The sequence below is a fragment of the Hevea brasiliensis genome, chromosome 5, assembly GCF_030052815.1.
Source record: "Hevea brasiliensis isolate MT/VB/25A 57/8 chromosome 5, ASM3005281v1, whole genome shotgun sequence".
NCBI classification, from domain to species: domain Eukaryota; kingdom Viridiplantae; phylum Streptophyta; class Magnoliopsida; order Malpighiales; family Euphorbiaceae; genus Hevea; species Hevea brasiliensis.
In genome coordinates this window covers 108593593-108614983 of record NC_079497.1, presented here as the reverse complement: position 1 = coordinate 108614983, position 21391 = coordinate 108593593, and the positions used below count along the sequence as shown (strand labels likewise).

The 21391-nt window shown below is 33.0% G+C and overlaps 4 protein-coding genes across 6 annotated transcripts; 2 read left to right on the top strand and 2 right to left on the bottom strand.

The window, feature by feature from the left end:
- Nucleotides 1-1345: 1345 nt before the first annotated feature.
- On the top strand, nucleotides 1346-2970 carry LOC110666075 (syntaxin-121). The gene is made up of 2 exons (XM_021826451.2): nucleotides 1346-2156; nucleotides 2268-2970. Exons 1-2 carry the CDS (start codon nucleotides 1604-1606, stop codon nucleotides 2624-2626), a joined length of 912 nt encoding a protein of 303 aa, XP_021682143.2. The 5' UTR covers nucleotides 1346-1603; the 3' UTR covers nucleotides 2627-2970.
- Nucleotides 2971-4693: 1723 nt separating this feature from the next.
- Nucleotides 4694-11209, top strand: LOC110666073 (uncharacterized). Its single transcript, XM_021826450.2, has 12 exons — nucleotides 4694-5169; nucleotides 5290-5310; nucleotides 5413-5513; nucleotides 5907-5964; nucleotides 6096-6139; nucleotides 6264-6344; nucleotides 8770-8840; nucleotides 8957-9067; nucleotides 9504-9586; nucleotides 9677-9893; nucleotides 10475-10558; nucleotides 10815-11209. The coding sequence occupies exons 1-12, from the start codon at nucleotides 5148-5150 to the stop codon at nucleotides 10882-10884; spliced, it is 963 nt and encodes a 320-aa protein (XP_021682142.1). The 5' UTR covers nucleotides 4694-5147; the 3' UTR covers nucleotides 10885-11209.
- Nucleotides 11210-11600: 391 nt separating this feature from the next.
- On the bottom strand, nucleotides 11601-13760 carry LOC110666072 (33 kDa ribonucleoprotein, chloroplastic). Its single transcript, XM_021826449.2, has 4 exons — nucleotides 13202-13760; nucleotides 12987-13088; nucleotides 12106-12414; nucleotides 11601-12013 (listed from the first exon to the last, which is right to left on the bottom strand). Exons 1-4 carry the CDS (start codon nucleotides 13646-13648, stop codon nucleotides 11888-11890), a joined length of 984 nt encoding a protein of 327 aa, XP_021682141.2. The 5' UTR covers nucleotides 13649-13760; the 3' UTR covers nucleotides 11601-11887.
- Nucleotides 13761-16310: 2550 nt separating this feature from the next.
- Nucleotides 16311-21391, bottom strand: LOC110670690 (nuclear transcription factor Y subunit A-10). Of its 3 annotated transcripts, none has more exons than XM_058147357.1 (6): nucleotides 21086-21391; nucleotides 20299-20630; nucleotides 18325-18437; nucleotides 18144-18212; nucleotides 17771-17914; nucleotides 16311-17207 (listed from the first exon to the last, which is right to left on the bottom strand). In XM_058147357.1, exons 2-6 carry the CDS (start codon nucleotides 20561-20563, stop codon nucleotides 16803-16805), a joined length of 996 nt encoding a protein of 331 aa, XP_058003340.1. In that variant the 5' UTR covers nucleotides 20564-20630; nucleotides 21086-21391; the 3' UTR covers nucleotides 16311-16802. The 3 variants fall into 3 exon arrangements, with proteins under 3 accessions (XP_058003340.1, XP_058003341.1, XP_058003342.1); XM_058147358.1 differs by having other exon boundaries at nucleotides 21183-21368; XM_058147359.1 differs by having other exon boundaries at nucleotides 21215-21365.

Here is a 21391-nt window from a genome sequence, read left to right as displayed (position 1 = left end):
GATTTATTTAATATATTTGAAAATTTAAAGTGCTTGTTTACATCATAAATACTTAAAAACTTATATATGCCTTTTTATCTTTAAGAAAATTAAATTAAAGTTTTTTTTTTTTACTACGAATACAAGAATATTAAACGGTAAAGATTTTATATTGAAATGTAAAAAATCTATTTATTTTTTAAAAAAATTCTTAATATATGTCGAATCAATCATAATTTAAAAAATCATAATGTATAATTTAAAAAAAAATCATAATGTATTATGAATGTCACCATATTTTATAATAAAATTAACAACCATTTTAATAATATATCAAGAATTAATTTTTTTGAAAAATTAATATTTAGTCTATATATTTTAGTAAAATTAATTATTTGATACCTGTATTTTAAAAAATATATTATTTAATCCCTAAATTTTACTTTTCGTTAAACCATTTAATCTCTTTATTAATTTTTTATTAGTCAATACTAGTTAAATATTACTTAATCTTTTTATTTTAAAAAAACGAATTAATCGATATCTATATTTTGAAAGATACTACTATTTCATCTCTTCATTTTAGTGAATCTAATTAGTTAGTCTCTATATTTTAAAAAATATAATATTTTGAAAAATACAACAGAAATATTATTATATAAAGACTAGATCTGAATTTACAATTTTTTTTTAAATTATTCAAGTATTTTCATCCAATTTTTTAGATAAAATTTTTATATTTTTCTCTATGGAGAAATAATTTTTTTTGATTACTTAGAAATTTAGAAAATTATTATTTTTTATTATAGATAAATTTTACCCTTTTTTATCCAAAGATAAAAGAAAAGAGAGGATGGGGGAGAAAATTGTAGGTGAAGGGAAGAAAAAAAAAATAAAAAGAGAGAAATAGGAGAGAAGATTAAAATGGTTTATATATTAAAAATAATTATAAGGGTAAATAGTTACTAAAATCACATTATAATGATTAGTTAGTTTTTTTTTTTAAATATAATAACTAACTAAATAATAATTTGATTAATATTTATTAATATAAAAATTGATAGAGATTAATAATTTAATAAAATAAAATATATGAATTAAATAATATATTTTTAAAAATATAATAATTAAATAGTTAATTTTATTTTAGAGAGTCAAACAGAATACACGCTTTCATGTAAAGAACTCCAAATTAATGCGACCAAGTCTTTTAAATTAATCTTTTATATTTCCGACTTGCATAAAATATAAAAATACAAGTCCAAAAACCCCGCGCGTTTTCTACCAAATCAAAACAACAACATTCCATTTAAACCCTTTTACTTGGTTCAAACATTCTCCACTTCCACTTTCCCATATGTTTCCTTCTTGATTTTCCGGTACCCATGAAATTTCCATCTCCTACTCGTCACTCAATTGACTTATCAAACAATCTCTAAGAATACTAGAATTGTTGAAGCTGGCATTTGACCAATCCCACCTTCCTCATCCTTAGTAGCCAGCCATCCAAGAAAGTCCCATCCAATCTCTGCCCCTTATAATCTCCTCCTGTTTCTTGAAGTCTATCAGAAAAAAAAAAGAAAACAGAGGAATCCGTCAGACAAGAAAACGAGGGTAAGGAAAGATGAATGACTTGTTTTCAGGGTCTTTCTCTCAATTCCGCAGTGGGGAAGCCTCCCCTGATCACCATGTAATCCAGATGTCGGAGACGCCGTCTACCGATGGCGTCAACCTTGATAAGTTCTTTGAGGATGTTGAGTCTGTTAAAGACGAGCTGAAGGCATTGGAAAAGCTGAATGATAGTCTCCAATCTGCTCACGAGCAGAGCAAGACTCTACACAACGCCAAGGCCGTCAAGGACTTGCGGTCGCGGATGGATGCTGATGTTGCTCAAGCGTTGAAGAAAGCTAAGCTCATCAAGGTCCGGCTTGAGGCGCTGGACAGTTCCAACGCCGCTAGTCGAAGTCTGCCTGGGTGTGGACCAGGGTCTTCGTCCGATCGGACCAGGACTTCTGTGGTTAACGGGTTGAGGAAGAAGCTGAAGGATTCGATGGAGAGTTTCAATAGACTGAGAGAGAAGATATCATCAGAGTACAGAGAGACTGTACAGAGAAGATATTTTACTGTGACCGGCGAGAATCCCGATGAAAAGACACTCGATCGCTTGATTTCGACAGGTTAGTAAATTGATGCTCGATTTTGATTTTTGACCTCAACTTTGATAAACCCAGATCAGGAAATTTGATAGGATATCAACCGACTGAAAAAAAAAAATCCTGGAATTTCAGGTGAGAGTGAGACTTTTCTCCAGAAGGCAATCCAAGAACAGGGCAGGGGAAGGATTTTGGATACCATAAATGAGATACAGGAGAGGCACGACGCTGTGAAGGACATGGAGAAAAATCTAAAGGAGTTGCACCAAGTGTTCTTGGACATGGCAGTATTGGTGCAAGCTCAAGGTGAGCAATTGGATGACATTGAGAGCAATATGCAGAGAGCAAGCTCCTTCGTCCGCGGAGGAACTCAGCAGTTGCAAACAGCGAGAGCTTATCAGAAGAACACCAGGAAATGGACTTGCTACGCTATCATTCTTTTGCTGGTCATCATCTTGTTTGTGGTGTTGTTCACCGTGAGACCATGGGAATAGCGAGCCGGGAACTCATCAGCCAGCCCCTGCTCAGAATTAAGCACCACCACCACCCCCATAGGCGTAGGAATTGATGGGTTTGTTACTTTATACATGGTGATCATATGCATATGTGTTCTATAATTTTTTTTGTTGGGGGGATATTCGTTAGTTTGAAACTTGAGTATTGGTTTTGTTGATTATTTGATTTATGTTATTTTCTTTACCTTTTTCAAAAAAAAAAAAACTTTTCTGGAGCTGAATTTTGATGGGAAATGTTGATAGATGGGAAGTGGAATACATGCATAGTGTAGCACAAATGAATTATAGCAGTGGAATTGATATTTGAGATGAGATTAGAAGCTTAGCCTTTCCTAAAAACCCCATAGTGTTACCATGTTTACATATATCCATGTTTAGAGAGGAAATGCCATTGATTCTTCAGTTTTGTTCAAAGGGAAATAGATTAGCCCAAGAATGCTGAATTCGTCTTTGAACTTAATCGAATTAATTATTAAAAAAATAAGGGTTAGGCTTTTCTTGGTTGAATTTTCATTATTTTGGGTTTAATTATTGTTATTCTAGAATGATTCTATCTTGTTGGCTGGATCAAAGGGCCTTTTCTTTTACACAGGAAAAGATGACCCTCCAGGTGTTTAAGAATTTTCAGAATATTCAATTGACCTTCTGATTCACCTGAATTTGAAATCTATTTTCAAACAAAGTGGCTTCCAATGACTACAATTGGCAATTGGGAGTTTAAGGGCAAAACCAAATGGCATAAATTAAGGAGAAATATTTTATTCAATGCATTTTAGACATTTCTTTATTATTATTTTTTTTAATATCAAAGTGTAAAATTCTCATATTGAAAAAATATGAGATGAATGAAAGACATATAAGTCGGAAGAATTTATAAATTCATTGTCTAAAAATTTTGGATTGAATATAACGTATATTTTTTTATAAAACCCATCAAGAAGGAGTGCTTTGGTCTCCCCAAATCTCTATACCTTTTTAATAAATACATAAATTTTATTTTTTATATTTTAAATCTATAATAAATCAAATTTGAACCAAAATTTCTCAGCATATACAAGAGCAAATTCTTGAATACAAATATATTTTTGTGTTGCATTTGTATGGCATTTCTAGCTAAACATGAGACTATACTTTGATATATAGGAAGTAATAATAGATATTATTAAAAGTTTCATCTATTACTAACCATAAAAATATAAATTATCATTATATCATATAATAATTTATATGAACAGCAAAAGAAAGAAAAAAAGAATGGAGTTGAAAGAGAGAGATATGTAAATCTGAAATGCTTCATGAGGTGAAGATTGATAACAAGGGGTTCAAGTACAATAAAAAATATTTAGATAATGTTATAAAATGGGGAAAGAAAATTATAAAGATTTGTTTGGAAAATGTTGAAAAGAGCATTTTGAGTCATTTTATTTTTCATTTAAATTGTGCCTAATTGGTAGTTGTTCAAGTTAACGGTGTTCGGCTTCAATTTTGATTTAGGATTTACCTAGAAATTGAAATTAAATTAAAATTTTAATATAATCTACTTTTTATTATTTTGATTCTGTTTCAATATGATTCTCAATTTTTTAATTGTAATTCTAGTTAAATTTTTAAAATAATTTTATATAATCTTTTTTATATAAATTTATGGCATTTAAGTTTTGAAATAAGTTATTAATATATAATATATCTTTTAATTATTTTTAAATTATATAATTATTAACTATAAGATACATATATAATTTAATATTAAATATATTATATAATATAATAATATAAATATATTATATAATATATCTTTTAACTATTTATTAATTATATAACATTTAATTATAAGATATAATACAATTTTAAATTGATCATATATGTATATAATATAATATACTTATAATTAAAAATTATAAAGTAATTTAATATATTTATAATTAAAATTATTAAAAAAATTAAAAAAAATAAAATATAACATTAAATGTAAATCCGATTTTCAGCATAATTTTAATACGATTTTAACTTAATTCTTAATAAAAAATTAAAACTCCATTAAAATAAGTTTCGTTTGATAAAGAACTCAGCACAACCCTAATTGAGGGACTGGCAGTGAATCAATCTTTTCAAGGGTGAACATCAATCTTATTAAGGGTATTTCGGTCATTTACTATTAACTTAACGGTAAATTAGCTTTAAAATGGATGACAATCCGCGAATTAAACATTAAGTACTAAATCTAACTATTTTTGAAAATTGAGAAATTCAAGTGTTAATTATAGCAAAATCAAGGACTAAAAAATAAATTTTCCATAATATTATATACATTTTTTATGCGTTTTAATTCAACAGGTTTATAAAAATGAAAATCTTATAAAATTGGTCGATTCCATTAATTCCATGGAATTTCTGTGGTTATTCAATTTTTCTGTTGGCCTTTCTCTCGTTGTGCTGTTTACAGATAACAGAGAAAAAGGATCACGGCCCAAAAGACTGCGATTCTCTGTTTCTCTCTGCGATGGGGTCAATACGAATGATAGGCAAGTGTGACTTCAACTGCAAAAATCTATCTTTACTCTTTTTCCCTCTGAGTCTAATTTCCAAGAACTTGTGTGGCTAACAATTATACGTTCTCTTTGTTTTATCCGCGCTCAAAGCAGATATAGCGGTTAATTTCACAGGTCTGTCAGACATTTCATCGAACGCATAAGTAAAATCTCTTCTTATTCCACCCTGTTTACTTTCTATTCTCAAATTGAGAACTGTTTATTCAATTTGTGCAGATGGAATGTTCAGAGGAATCTACAATGGCAAGCAACACCATGTAGCTGATGTAGCTACGGTGCTAAGCCGGGCTTGGAGCGCTGGTGTTGATAGAATAATTGTAAATCTCTTTTCATACCCTCTGCACATTTCTTAGCTTGTGAATCGATTTTCATTCTTTGTTCACTGTATGCTTATTGAGAGATATACCCTCTTATGCGGAGGCTATTTTCTACTGATTGCCCAAGGGAGGTCGACTTCTTAGATATCCAATAGGTTTCACTAGACAGTGCAATTTAATGCCAATATGCTATGTATTGTTATCCTGATTTCGTAGTTTTCAAAGCATGAAACATCAATAAGTTACAAAATTTTAGGACTCAGAAAGATAAAACAGTTGGAAAAGAAAAACGAAGTTTATTACAGCACCTATTTCACAATAGAATAATTTGTTATTTATTTTTGTTAAAATTATGTAGTGTCCTTAAAACTACAGTTGCATTTTTTGTCACAGGTGACTGGTGGGTCCCTTGAGGAATCGAAAGCAGCTCTGGCCATTGCAGCGACTGATGGTTTGGCCATTGTTACTTTGTTATCTATATGTTCTGTATTCTCTTGTTCTCTTTGAAGGGATTTGTAGATATGTTTTTACAGACAGGGCTTTTTATTAATTCGAAATTTTGATGTTTCTTGTTTGTTACAGGAAGGCTCTTTTGTACAGTTGGGGTCCACCCTACAAGGTGCAAGGTTGATTGTTGTTCCTTGAAAGTTTGTTACTTTGTTGACTTTTGGCACATTATAATATAGATATATCTACATGTTGTGCAGTTTGGTTGGGGAGTTTTTTGAACTTTTTTTTCTATATATTCAGGAGTTTGAAGAAAGTGCAGATCCAGAACAGCATTTTCAGGCTCTTCTGTCATTGGCCCAAGAGGGAATTCAGAAAGGGAAGGTATAATTGATTGGTCTCTTTGTAAGGGCAAACCATTGTAAACATCATTGTGTCATTGTGTGTATGATATATGTATCTTACATCTTAAAAGTTTTGTGCTTTTCATCATTTGAAATTTAGTTGTTGGTAGTTTTCTGACATGCCACTTTTATTGTTATTAATTTACATATACATATGTATGTTTGACAAAAATATCATGGCACATTCCCCCCAAAAAAATCCATGTTCCAAAATGCTAACCTTTGTTTGGGCTAAATTTCACTCATCGCCCTTCAACCTTAGGGGTTATTTCAGTAATGTCTCTCAACTTTAATTTGTATCAGAAAAATCCTCTAACTTTAATTTAACACAACCAAAAGTCTCTCAAGCCACTTTCCGATAGAATCTCCGGCCAAAAGCTTTGGTGGACAAGCATAGGTGGAATAAAAATAACACAAAATTTTCTCTATCTGCCACGTGACCTTTTAACAATAAAAAATTTCTTTCTCTCTTTTTCCCCTCTCTTTTCTCTGTGGTCAGGGAAGCTCTCTCTTGCTCTCTCTCCCATACCTCTCTCCCACCCTATTCAGGTCCACACATCAAACCCTTGACGAGCAGACCCACCCCCACTCTTGCTCTCCATTCATCATCAAACTCATAAACAAACCCAGAAACAAGAAAAACCATAAAATCATGTGCAAAAATACCATTCTCTTCCTTCGACCATACCACTTCACGTTTCTCTCTCAAGTGTTGAGACGGCTCAATATCTTCATCTCCCCAAGGTTAGCACAAAGCCATACCCACGAGAATCCCTTCTAACCACATGCATGGTTGCCAATCAAGAGCTTGTAACTGAGCATCATCACGGGCATTGGGTTTGGTTGCTGCTATTGATGAGTTGGAGATGCCAAACTGACAGGCAGAGTAAAAGGGATGGGAGCACTGAAGTTGGATATAGTCGATAAAGAAGATGGGGAAGAGAAAGGCATGGTTAGATTGGTGGAGGGAAGAGGTTATTGTTGCTACTAGTTTTGATTGGTGAGGATGTTTGGATTTGGGTTATTAGGCAAGAAGGGAGGGGGAGGAGCAATAGAAGGTGCAACAACCACGGTAGTAGCAAGAGGAGGAGAATAAGAGATGTGTTGAGAAAGAATTCAGATTAATTATACTGACTATGAGAGAAAAAGGAGATTTTTGAAACTTACCCATAAAAATTCATGAATTCGTTGATTTAAATTCGTTTCAGATTAGAAATGGAAATTTGATTTGACTATTAGATTCGTCCTTGAAATGAGCTGCTTTTTGCTGAAGACGAATGAAAGAACTGAAAATAGAGTTAGAGAAAGAAAAAATTATTTGAAAAAAAGAAATATATATGTAGGTAGAAAATTGTTTCTTCATATGGACAGACAAACGAACGACAATAGGAAACATAGAGATTTTTTAAACCGTTAATGAATTTTAAGTTGAGGTTTTTAAGTGTTTTGATGAACTGGTTTGTGGATTGTGGTTTTGTTTCATTGTTGATTTCGGTTCATCAGATGGAGAGAGGGAGGGAGGAAGGAGATGATCAGATGGAGACAGAGGGAGAGGGAGGAAGGAGGTGACAAAGAGTAAGAAAGAGACTGTTATTTTTATTGTAAACTGCCAACGTGGCGTATCCACCTAAGCTTTTAGCCGGAGATTTCATCAAAAAATGGTCTGAGGGATTTTGGATTATATTAAATTAAAGTTAGAGGATTTTTGTGATACAAATTGAAGTTGAAGAATATTACTGAAATAACACTCAAAGTTGAAGGACAGTGGGTGAAATTTAGCCCCTTTGTTTGTGGAGACAAATTCAAGTAATGCATGTTTCTGGAAAGTGTTATGTCCTTGTGATGTAGATCCAATAAAATAATCAAAGGGAAAAGATCAGAACTCTCTAAATTTTGATTAATTCTTGATTGTGAATAATAATGGTCTATAGGAAAATACTTAGATTACATAGGTATTTATAGACTAATAACTAATCCTATTACTACTAGGATTATGAATTCCAAAATAGGAAAACACCAAGTCAATACTAGTAAAATTCTAAATGTACTATAACTTGTTAAATATTCCTAATAATAATAGAATTCCCAAATAAAACCCTAAACTTCATAATTGTACTAAAAATCTGAATTAAAGATCTTAATTTTATAATGAAAAATCAAATCAAAATAATTTCTAAATTTTGTTTTTCTTGACTGCATCACGTTGCGTTCTTGGATTTTAAATCTGTTTCTTTTATGGTTGAGATGTTCCATATTTCAATACATGTTTAACCATGAGATCCATGCTAATATTCTGGGTTAATTGTTATTCTGGATTTTTCTTATGCTTAGAAAAGTATTATAAGTCCAGTCTACTTTTACGTTATTCTTTATGATGTTCTTTGCAATCGGATGTTGAACGTAAGGTGGTGGCCATTGGTGAGTGTGGATTGGATTATGATAGGCTTCACTTTTGTCCAGCAGAGATTCAGAAAAAGTAAGTCATTGCTGAGGGAAATGCTTCTGGGGGACTCCATCTGTTTCTTGTCACTTTGTTGCTTGTTTCATCTAATCAAGTGATTTCCTGCTTGCAATTGTTATCCATGTGTATAGGTATTTTGAGAAGCAGTTTGAATTAGCACACGCCACAAAGCTGCCTATGTTTCTACATATGCGTGCAGCTGCTGATGATTTCTGTGAGATTGTGGAGCGCAACAGGGATAAGTGAGCTTGCCAAACTCTGCTAAATCTTGCTTTGCAATAATTTTGCCTTCCTATCATTGTCTCTGTGTTGGCTTGTAGTCTTATGTGAATTGATCATATATTTAGTTCTAGACCATTATTATCATTTTCTATGAGAAGGAAAGAAAATTAGTTGCCACCAAATTGTGCGTTAATGGTTCACCTTGAATGCAATATAGGGCAAACCATTTCATGTCCCAAGAAAATGCCCCCAAGGTAAGTGGTAGATGATATAATGATCTTTCAGAAATGATGTAATGATCTATCAATCTATATATCTGTCTATCTATGTCTTCGATTCTTCTTTAATTCCAGAGAAAATTTTGGTCAAACTTAAAAAAAAATTTCACCTATGCATAGTAGTCTGGCTGTGACTATATATCCAGGTTAATATATGTGGATCCTTCTAATTTTACAGATTCAGTGCTGGGGTCACTCATTCGTTTACTGGCAGTGCAGAAGATTGTGATAAAATTCTCTCATTCAATAATATGTACATAGGTTAAAAAAACCACCTTTTTTTCTTTCAAGTTATCTCTGGATATATCTTTGGATATGCTTATAGTTCTTTACTGAGGTTTTAGCAAACAGGTCTAAATGGTTGCTCATTGAAGACAATTGAGAACCTTGATGTCGTGAAGGGTATTCCTGTTGAGAGAATGATGATTGAGACAGATTCTCCATATTGTGAAATCAAAAATACTCATGCAGGGATTAATTTCGTAAAATCTTTGTGTCCCTCTAAGAAGAAAGAGAAGTATGATCAGAACTGCATTGTCAAAGGCCGGAATGAGCCTTGTTTGGTTCGGTGAGGAAATTTTGTCTAATTACTCCTTATAACATTTTGTTCCTGCACTTTATTTTAATTTTGAAGATGAATATGTATGTCTTGTTATATTAATTTTTGCAAAGGAAACTATGCATGTTGGAGAATGTCTTTGGATGGAGACTTACAATTTAGCATTAGACATTTCTATCACAATTATAATGGGCCTAACTTCAAAATTACTGCTAATATTTTAAGAATGATATTTGGGTATTGCCGTGCTTTCTTTTTCAATGTAAAGCTTGCCCTTCAAAAAATATTGGCCTTAGATTGTTATCTGTTTCCGTGTTTATGTATGTTAGTTTATGTTGGGAGTTGGGACAGCTATGCCTTCCAGCAAAATACTAGTATCCATTAAACACCCATCTAATCTGTCACACCTAGAGATTGAGGAAGCATTCTTCTTTTGGTTGGGGAAGTTTATCATGCCTTTTTCATAAGTGCCGCCATAAGGTGGTAAACTTTTACAGAGAGTGATGGTAAAACATTCAGCCATTTATGCATTTGTTCAGGTGTTAACTCTCCTTCTCTGTTTCCTGTAACAATGTGGCTGTTGTTCTCAGGCAAGTTCTTGAGGTTGTGGCTGGCTGTAAAGGTGTCAGTGACATAGATCAAATGAGCAAGACCATTTATCATAACACCTGTAGGTAAGAACTTTTACAGAGTTATCCAGATTCGTCAATTGCTAATTTATGCATACAGCAAAGGATTCTTAAGCAAAATATCTCCTTAGGATGGATACTATTCCATTTTCTTTATCTTGGCTGTTTCATGATTTTCTTCTCTTGGAATATTGAATAAGATGTGATATCTTGGTTGTAGCTATGGCAAGAAAGCCTCTGAGAAGAGCATAAACCAAGAGCCAGTTTCATTTTAGCTTAAATGTTTTTCTACGTAATGCAGGGTTTTCTTTCCCCATGACTTGGATACTGCTGCAGATGCTATTCTTGCTGGTCGTCATAATTCACAGTGAAGTTCTTGTGATTGTTAAAGAAAATTTTCTTACTGGAGGGCGAGATCCTTAACCCCTTTCTTAATGTGTGGAAATTGAAACCATGACTGATGCGTCATCATTCAAGGATTTTGGTGTTGTAATGAAACTGGGGGATTTAGGCTTATCAAAGTTGGTTAATCTCACCATGAGGTTGATTGTGTAACTGCCCCAGACTCCAGAGGAGTTTTCCAATTTTTTTTTCTCAGATCCCTGAATTCCATAAATTCACTTGTACAACTGACAGCATAGATTGAATCTCACTTTGTGCTTTGCTTTGAATGATAAATTTGAATCATTCTCATGATCCCTTGACTGGTTAACCCCAAGTAGCATATGGATCCAACACGGAAAGGTAACTGTGGAAACTAATTAAAGTGACTTAATAAATCAGTAACTTTGGTTTAAACATAGAGTTGTGCGTGTGAATTATACTGAAGAAAAAGGCCAAGATAGACATTGCATCAAACCTAGTTCTTGACATTTGACATTGAAAACTCCATTGCAATCAACACTTTACAAAAGAATGTCGCCCCATCCATCCTTCTAGCAAGATTAGTTTAGGAAGTACGATGGAAGAGCAGTTAATGTATTAAGATGCGTGCGAACATTGTACATTCAGTCTACCACAATGGAGTTTCACTTCGAGTTAAATCTTGAAAACACCAGTATCATGCATCATAAGCGTTGCTGAAGCATTTCCATCAACGGATTATTCTAAAATTGCTAAAAGGTTATAGCACAATGCAAAATATTGCACAGTCTAGGGCTACATAACTCAAAAATGCACGAGGGCTGCTTTTAATTAACATTGTTGCCAACTTACTTGCACGAATCCTTTTTAAAGGGCAGGGGAGCAGTGAAAGACAAAAAGAACCATAAGGATCAAGACCTGGAAGTACTATGCTATATTTTCTCGTACTGCTCCTCTGATGCTCCATTTACTGCATATTTAAGCACTCATTAAGCCTAAATAATGTTTCACTCAGGAGCCAATGCTAGAAAGCAATTCGCTGCTCTCAAGATTATCTTCTTTATTTGCTTCTGAAGTTGGAGTAGAACGTGCTCTTTCTGCAGCCAAATTCAATCTCAAAGGCCGCCCTTCCACTTCCTGGTTGTGAAATAACAAATAGATGATCAGAAAAACTGACAAAGAAGCAAAATAATTCACATATGCAAAATCAATAGCCAACTCTGTCTTACCACTCCATTCATGGCATTTAGAGCAGCTTCTGCATTTTCAGCAGACTCAAAAGAGACAAATCCAAAACCTCGAGATCTTCCTGTGTCCCTCTCATAGATGACTTTGGCACTTAATAAGCCTGGTTGGTTGGCAAAAGCATCTCTAAGACCTTGAGATGTGAGGCCCCAACCAAGGTTTCCTGCATAGATCTTGTGTGGAGTATCTATAAAGCCCTTGTAGGCGCTCCGAATCCTTGGTGCCATTACTTCCCTCTCACCTCCCTTTGGCACTTCTGGGAAGTTCACCCTCACAGTTCTGCCTCCAATTTGCTGTTGATCATCAACATCAGTACAATATTGCCATTTTCATCTTAGCATATAGTGCTCAATTAACGGCATTCAAAATATAACTATAGTTTTGGTTTCTACTAAAAATTGGAGTCCATGCACTTGCACACACATTCAAGCCTCTAGCTGGATTAAGGATCTACGAAGCTGAGTTATGCTCAACTGCCCACATCAGGAGAACACTTCCACAAAGTAACTTTATGGCAATGATACAAAAGCATGAAAAATTACAGTTCAGATATTTCTCACCAAATAGAGCAGTAATATTATTATTATTACTAGCTAGTGAAAAATCTAGTGAGCAATATATATATATATATATATATATATATGATCAGTCTTCTATTAGTGTAAAGTTTCCCAGACTTCATTGTTAGTATTAGCTGATTATCCAACCAGCATAATATGCTAAAATATATCTTGGAACCATGCGACAATTACATTAAGATTCAATCAGAGAGCAATGAACATATGATTGATTTTGATATTAGACAAATGTAAGAACCATCTGCAAAAAACAGAAACTTACGAGTGAACAAAAGAGTGGCACTTACTGATCCATTGAACATCCGAATCGCTTCTTTAGCTTCTTCACCACTTGCCATTGTAACAAAGCCAAAACCTCTGCTCCTATCTGTGACACGATCATAAATAATCTATACAACAAATCCAGCAAAAAGAAGAAAATATTTAAAAAAAAAAAAGGAAACAATCAGTAAAACATCTGCAATTGAACAATAAAAAATCTTAAAATGACAAAATCTCAAACCTCGACATTCACGATACGACCAGCCTCCTGGAAAACCTCGGTCAATTGTGAAGAAGTCATAGAATAGGGTAAATTGCCTACATAAAGCCTCCCTTCTTCGTTTGATTCTGTGGGTTTCAGTTCATCATCCTCTTCTTCTTCTTCTTCTTCTTCTTCTTGATAGGCTTCAGTTTCAGATTGTGGGTCATCTTGAGCCGTTACGTTATCATCTTGGGCTACTTCAAAGCTTTCAAAGGAGGCGAAAGCAGGGTGAAAATGATGGGGGAAGAGGAGAGAAAGAGGATTGCGGAAATGGATGTTGAGTTTGAAGAGTTTTAAGGGTTTAAAGGGCTTTGATAAGTAGTGGGTAGGGAGTGGAAGTGGAGAAGAAGTGAACGAGAGGCTGGAGATCTTGGTGTGAAGTGAAGAAGAAGAAACAGTGGAGGTTGCCATGGAAAGAGCTGACATTTCTGCCGGAAAGATATTGTGGGTTGGAAAAAAAAAAAATAGAGAAGGAAATGTTAAGAGAGGAAATGAGTGGTGGATAAGGTTCTTAATTGGTGCAGGTGTAAGAGTTTCTGGTTGGGTTTGTGAAGTAACAACTGACGAACCACTGGCTTGGGTTGGGCTACAAACGGAGAGAAATTAAAATCATTAAATGTTGAAAGTTTAATTTAGTTTATTTTTAATTTTTTTATTTAATTTAATTTAAAATTTTTTATTTAATTTAATTAAAAAATAAAATAAAATAAAAAATTAAGCTTTAAAATTAAGAAATTAAATTTTTAAATTTTTTATTTAAATTAAAAAATAAAAAATTTAATTTATAAATTTTAATTTTTAGACTCAATTGAATTTAAATTGAAATTTTGGATAAAAAATTAAAAATAAAATAAATTTAACTTTTTTAATAAATATAAAGATTAAATTAAATATTTTGGCAATAATTTACTTTAAAGAAAATATTTACATATATTTCATATTTAATAAATAAATTTTATTATATATTTTATTTCTTAGATTTATAATAAATCAAATTTCGATAAGAAAAATAATTATTTTCTACACTTAAATATATGAATGCATATAAACAGAGAAAATTATGTCAATAGGACACTTGAATATATAAAAGTTTGGTTAAATGTTCAATTTAGTCTCTACATTTATGGGAGAAGTTTAATTTAACTTGTTTTTAAGTTTTTGTCCAAATTAAACTAGAAGTTTCAATTTAAACTCCATTTAATTTAAAAATTAAAATTTATGAACTAAATTTCTTAATTTCTTGATTTAAATAAAAAAATCAAGAAATTCAATTTCTTAATTTTGAAATTAAATTTCTTAATTTCTTGATTTAAACCTAAAAATTAAGAAGCTAAATTTATTAATTTTTTTATTTTTATCTAAATTGAGCTTAAATTGAAAATTTTGAATTAAATTAGATAAAAAATTAAAAATAAGCTAAATTAAACTTCTCTAATAAATATAGAGATGTAATTGAAGTTTAAGCCTATAAAATTTATATGAAAAATGTGTATTACATATCTTCAATAAACATAAAATAATTTATTTTATATTCACAAATATATGAAATTCATTTGAAAATATGAAGAAAAAACTTTATATAATTATAAAAATTATGCACGTAAATTGAGTGAATTGAATAATCTCCTTTCAAAAGAGACTCTCTTGTTTAAATGTCAAAATTTTTACTAGTATTTCAAGTTTAGCTGGAGCTATAATGAAAATTTATGGAAAAGAGGAGGATGGCCTTGATTATACAGGCCAACAAATTATCAAATTTCAAAGCCGTTAACATGAGAAATATTCAATTTCAATGCTTATAACTTATCTACAAGTAGGGGTGTACATGGGGCAATTTAAGCGGCTTCGATATATTTTACCAAACTAAATTAAGAAAGTTGATTTTGATAGTATTTAAATTGAAATTAATAAATTAAATTATAAAACTATATATGTTTGATTTTTACAATAAGCGAGTTGGGTTTATTTTGAGTGATTTTTACTTATTTTAATGCCTTTTTTGTTTTTATAATTCAAACTCTTATTAAATCTTTTTCATATATATTATCATGCATTAATTGAAAAATAAAATATTAATTTAAAGTGTATTATTTAATAAAAATAAAAAATAAAATAAAACTATTTAAGTATTTCTCATATATATATATATATATATATTGTTTACCAAAAACTCAAATCGAAAATTTAATTTATAATTATTTTTAAATTATAATCAATATTTAAATATATAAAATCATTAATTTCAGTTTAGATTTATTCTAGTTCGCCGAATTGATCAGTTTGTCAGTTTTTTTTGTACACCCTTATCTACAGCCTCCATTATCTTTACCCAGGATTTTCCAAGCCTTCTGCAACAGATAGATAGCCGAGATCATCTTCATGTGACCGGCAGTGGATGTTCATTTCCCAGCTTGTTCATTACCACAACTGCGTCCTTGAGAAGCAAAACAGCAAGATAAGAATGACACAGCAGCCTCTGCTTCTGATGTTTCTCTTGCTAATTAAATTTACTATATCTTTTATATGCAACTGCCATGGTTTTTCGGGTACATCTCGAGTCGTTTATATACTTCTTCATGCTGCATTTCAAGAAAAGCATATCACTAGCTACCTCCCTTTTCACCTTAGTTTTATATGAACATGTTATTTTTGTTGATGCTTTTCTTTGGTTCACCTAAGAGGGACCATGCCGTCAAGCAGCTGCAGTTATCTAAGTTTATATTGTTGGATCAGAAAAACTTATCAACTTAAGGCTAGAATATTCATTTCTTTCCACACGTTTGAACCCTGAACCAAATAGAACAACACTCTTTCAGAGGAGGGGAAGGCTGAAAGAAGATTCTTTATCATTTTGTGCAAGTCAATCAGAGGGTTCAGCTCATTCCCAGTAATCAATCACAACACTGCACATGCAATAACCAAATGATCCATGATTTCCTTACGTAAATTGCAAAGTTTCTTTACTTCAACTTTTGTTGTTCCAATAGGAGGAATCAAAAAGAATTCACCAATTAATACTGTCCTCTGCACTTGAAGTATTCCTTCAATAAATAGGACAACACATGGAGATTACACAAGAAGTATGTGATAACACAAATAAAATTCCATGGGATAACAAACACATGGTGATTACAGAAATAGAGGTGATAACACAAGTTCAGTTCCAGAATACATTATTTTGAGAAGTGATAAGCCAGACAGAAGATATTAAACATCTAAAACATCATGTTTCAACATAATGTAGGATAACAAACACACAACCAGACTTTCACATCATTCTTACAAGATGGGATAGACCCATTTTATTTTCTAGTCCTTTTCTTTCCTTAAATTTTTCTTTTTTTAATATAATACCACATTAAGATGTTCACCTCTGATCAACCAGTTAACGGATTGCATGGAAAGACAGAGATGACCTTAATGCGTAAGAGCCAAGAATGATTTGCCCAGCACCCAAATGGCGGAAGTCAATCTCCACACAAAGCCCTGCCAACACAACAGACCTTTTTCATTTGGATGCATCGAGGGATGGGGTTGGTACATAGTGCAAGCACCAAGCCCCAATCCCATGCCCTTGATACTAAACTTTCAGGTTGCAACAGTTATCTGCTGCTGCAACCCACTTACTGGGCATAACAATGCTATGCCCACTATCCATCATGATTGAGAAAGATTGTACTTGCGATGTAAGGCGATTGAGTGAACAGTGATCGAGATCTCTCCTAGTATACATACTTGTGACTTCAGACCCTGAAAGATTTGATCCACCACCATTTGCTTCTTTTGATGAATTCAAAGTTCCACTGTCAGATTGCAAGACTTCAGAACTCTGAGAACCAGTTGGCTGAAATATTTTACCACCAGTAGCTTTCTTTGCCTCGATTTCATGTATTCCATTTTTGGAAGTCTGTGTGTTCAAGAAACGGCCACCAGTTCCCCTTGGTCGTCGCATTGCATGAAGATGGCGTGAAAGGTGCATGTAAGGCTGTGGAGAAAAATAAAACTTCAGGAGAGGGGGACCTTCATTTTCAAGAAGACTAGAATCTTTCCAGAATTACAACACACTGAACTTGATAAATGAAATAACCCAGAATTATGTACATGATGTTATAGCTAGGAAGTTGAATTTGGTTGAACATTCAGACAAGCTTGAGAGTTGAATCTCATGTTAACTGTGAAAACCATAGTAAGTACCCTAAAATAAAAATTACTCAACCCAAGTTATCGTATGTTGACCAATCAGATCAATGACCATCAAACCCAGGTACTTATTTAAATGGCCATATCAGGTTTGGTGGTTGATTTAACAGAGAAGATTATGTACTAGAGGGCTAAAACTAGTCATTTTTTTCCATTTGATGTTTGTTAAAGTTGATATAAAATAAAAACTGAACTGATTTGCATCTTAGATGAAGGGAAGAGCAAGGATTGAGAAATGGAGTTACCTAGAAGTTCCAATTTGCGTGGCCACAAATAAACCTCATATGATATGGAATTTTCTAATCTAGCAGAATTACTAGATTGAGTTGATAGCCTGATAGAACATACCTTGCGTTTTCTTGTTGACTTATTCTCCAGCAGTACAGCCTTTGCACGGGTTTTTCGACGCCTGATGATTCCATGGTACTGCTTAGGATTTACAAATATCGGTCCATCATCTGTTGTCATGTTCATTGGCAGCATAATTCGTCCCTATATTGTGATGATAAAATATATGAATGAGTTCAAGTTGTTACATTTCTAGTCATAATAGGTTATTGATTACATGTTACCATGAGCCATGTACTAAAGAAGAAGAAGAAGAAGCTATCTGCAGTTGTTATATTTCTAGCCATAATAGGTTATTGATTATATAAATATAATTGCATAAGATAAATTTTCACATATAGGGCAAGAGAGCTAGAAAGGAAGGGGCATTTACTGATATTTGAGGTCCATAAGTTGAGAATACTCCATAACAGTGATCCATATGAGGATATTTTGCACAGATCTGCAGTCATTTCAGAAGCAAAAAGCAGCAATCAGTCATCAGAGCTAGAAACTAATTAGTAATTAGGAATGACGTACATGAGAAATTGTTATTGTGAGAAAAGTGGCCGTACCATTGGCTGTCCGAATCCCAGGTCAATATGAGAACGATATTCTGGCAAAGTTGTTTGCAGAGAGATGGCTGTCTGAGGAGATTTTTGTCCTTCATCTGAAGTTTTGCAGTCACCTGAAAGAAAAATGACCTGTCTAGTTAATAAAGTCATAGTAAAATATATGGTATATAAAAATCTTCTCATAAATTGAAGCCTCTGTCAACAAGAAGTGGCTTGCTACAAAATAAGAACAAATTCATGTTGGGGGCTAAATTGAGAACAAGAACAAATTGGGAAAGGCAGAAATACAAGGAAAAAAATAGTTTCACTCTTTAGGCAAAACTTCATCCATTCCTCTACAAAATTAGGACTACCAAAGAAGAACTAGAGCCTCTGTTTGTCCCAATGACTATGCTAGACAGAAAATCTACCATAACTTTCAAAAGCACCACAACTTTGGAGGAATGGAAATGGACAATAAACTTATTTTTTTTCTTGCTTCTTTATGCTTTTTCATGTGATGAAATGACCTTGAGATGAAATTTTTCATTCATCATGATTCCTTTCATCCAATGAACCATGTATTTGTCAATGCAAATAGATCTAATTTACAATCATCATAGTCTCTCCATCTTTCTCAGCAAGCATACGACTATCTTATTATCAAGCTACCTCGGTGCCTGTACTTTAAATTTATGATAAGAATGAACCAACAATTATTCCAGTGACAACGCATATATCTAGCTTATATTTCTAGCATCAAATAACAATGTTCATATGTATCTTAGGAAAAATTTTGACTTAGCAAATGAAAAAGAAAAGCTTCAATGTGGTTCAGTGACACAAGCCAAAGCACTTTAGTGTGAGGGACTACTGTGATCACATCAAAAAGTCAACAACTTCCTTGTAAATAAGGGGAGTTGTTGTTCTAATTGATTTAGGTGGGTGGGGTGGTGTTTAAGGAGAGGGAGGGCTTCCCGCCAAAAGCTTAATGAGCTTCCTAATGGACCCCCCTAAAAAAAAAGGAAAGACTTCGACATAATATCACTAACAGAAACCTACAGCTTTAAAATTATAAAATTTTTGAACAATTTGAAGCTAAACAGTAAAACTTAAAGGCAAACAATCGGTATCACCAAACAGCTCAGAATGCACAAAGTTAGCATTATGATCATCTCTTCTACTATAGGATTCATTCTCAATATGGACTGTTACAATTTTCATTCCATTCAATTAGACTATAAAGTATATTCCTTGTATATATAACGGATTTATCGTAACTGTTGATTATAGTGGATCTTATATGGATCCCACTGTAATCAAATGTCATGGTGAACGTGTTGTACAAACAACGAATGCACCGAATAATTTGAGAGTTGTCTCAATTAAATAATTTAGGTGTCAGGTTCCTTACCCCGACATTACCCCAACACACTACTGTTATGTACCTACAAGTAAAATTAATGACAACTACTCCTTGTACTAGCATTTACAGTAACTAATTTGACAACTGTGCTATTATAAATCTTGGAGCCATAAGCTCCAAATCCCTAAGCATAGTGTACCAAATAAGGGAAATAAAAATCCTTGAGCATAGAAAAGCATATTTGTACCAGCCCCTTGTGTAAATGTTTATTGACGGGATAAAAAGTATATGAACTCATTTCAGAAACTTATTTTTCCCTTTTCAGAACTGCTTTGCCTCCTTGTCCTCGAGTAGGATGATTCTCCATCCAATTCAATGGACCAATCTACCAAACCACATAACAATATACTTAGTTGAATTTAACTCAAGACCTTTCAAATACAGTAATATTCTTATTCAGATAACAGGAGAACTTGCTTCTCTAAAGATTTTGAAGAGTAACAGTAACTCAAAAGAAGATGCACAGTGTAACTTTTTCAAAGTTATATTTCTGTGATCTACTGCAAAAACGTAAGCAATCCATGGGAAAGACATATGAGAAAGTTCTGCACAATAAAGGAGGAGATTACCTGGAAAGATTGTGAATTGAGTGGTATTCCCTTTATCTAGCCCTTTCTCAGTGCAGCGACTGGCTTGCTTAATGGCAGTGAGTTGGTCTCCACCAGTTGATGATTGTTCTATTGAAGAAGCCTTGACTAGCCCACAGGATTCGCCATAAACAGATTGAGATCCAAAAGTACTCCACCAAGGCACTGATGGCACCGACGACAGCTGCCCAATTGGATTATGGACAATTCCTTCATGTTCTTTGAAATACAGAGTTTTCACCGCCATTAAAACCCACCAAAATGATCTCAACAATGGATTTTATAGGCTATATCTTGATAGTTCAAATTAAATCCTGCAATTTGCAGAATACAATCAAAATTTCCACCTATATTTTGCAATATTCTACTTCAAGAAGATATGAAAAAAACACATAATATTGTTCTTAACAAATTACATAACCAAAGATCTTAAAAACAAGATTAGGTCAGAATGGAACCCAATCAGTTTCATTGATCTGAGCTTGGACAACCGTATTAAATTGCAAAATCAAAAACAAGTGAAGTAGAAAATAAAATCTTGGGCCGAAAAGGAAAAAGAAAGAAGAAAACAGATGTAACCAAATGTCAAAATCTGCAAAAAGAAGTAGATCATTACCAAACTGGAACAACCATTTAACACAAACCAAAAAAAGAAATAGTGACAAATGAACTAACAAAACAAGAGGGGCAAAAAAAGGGAAGAAACCAAGAGTATGAGGGTACATATTAAGATAGTGATAAATGAACCAGAGATAACCAAAAAACCAACCTTGCCTAGAAAGAACACCAACAGGAACTAAAAGATTCAGATAAAAGAGAAAACTGAAAGAAATAGTTGAAGATTGAAGATGCAGAGTTCACGTAACAGTAGCAGAGAAGAAGCAGCTTCAAGTCTTACAGAAACAGAAGCAGAGACAAACCCCATTTGTTAGGAGCCATGTCGGCATAATTTCAAGCTGGAAACAGAAAGAAGAGAGAGAGAGAGAGAGAGAGAGAGAGAGAGAGAGAAAAGAGAAAGAGGACGAAGAGAAAGGAGAGAGACGAAAAAAAAAAGGACATGGGCGATAAATGCATA

Bases quoted from the DNA above. Each gene is read 5' to 3' on its own strand.
- LOC110666075 (XM_021826451.2), top strand. From the start codon at position 1,604: ATGAATGACTTGTTTTCAGGGTCTTTCTCTCAATTCCGCAGTGGGGAA. The intron at 2,157-2,267 runs GTTAGTAAATTG...CTGGAATTTCAG, and splicing joins CGATCGCTTGATTTCGACAG to GTGAGAGTGAGACTTTTCTC.
- LOC110666073 (XM_021826450.2), top strand. From the start codon at position 5,148: ATGGGGTCAATACGAATGATAG. The intron at 6,140-6,263 runs GTTGATTGTTGT...CTATATATTCAG, and splicing joins TCCACCCTACAAGGTGCAAG to GAGTTTGAAGAAAGTGCAGA. The intron at 6,345-8,769 runs GTATAATTGATT...GTTGAACGTAAG, and splicing joins AGGGAATTCAGAAAGGGAAG to GTGGTGGCCATTGGTGAGTG.
- LOC110666072 (XM_021826449.2), bottom strand. From the start codon at position 13,648: ATGTCAGCTCTTTCCATGGCAACCTCCACTGTTTCTTCTTCTTCACTT. The intron at 13,089-13,201 runs GTTTGAGATTTT...TTTGTTGTATAG, and splicing joins GTCGTATCGTGAATGTCGAG to ATTATTTATGATCGTGTCAC. The intron at 12,014-12,105 runs GTAAGACAGAGT...TTTCACAACCAG, and splicing joins TAAATGCCATGAATGGAGTG to GAAGTGGAAGGGCGGCCTTT.
- LOC110670690 (XM_058147357.1), bottom strand. From the start codon at position 20,563: ATGGCGGTGAAAACTCTGTATTTCAAAGAACATGAAGGAATTGTCCAT. The intron at 18,438-20,298 runs GTAATCTCCTCC...TTTTTCTTTCAG, and splicing joins TCAATTCACAATCTTTCCAG to GTGACTGCAAAACTTCAGAT. The intron at 17,208-17,770 runs GTATGTTCTATC...TTTTCTCCACAG, and splicing joins AGTCAACAAGAAAACGCAAG to CCTTACATGCACCTTTCACG.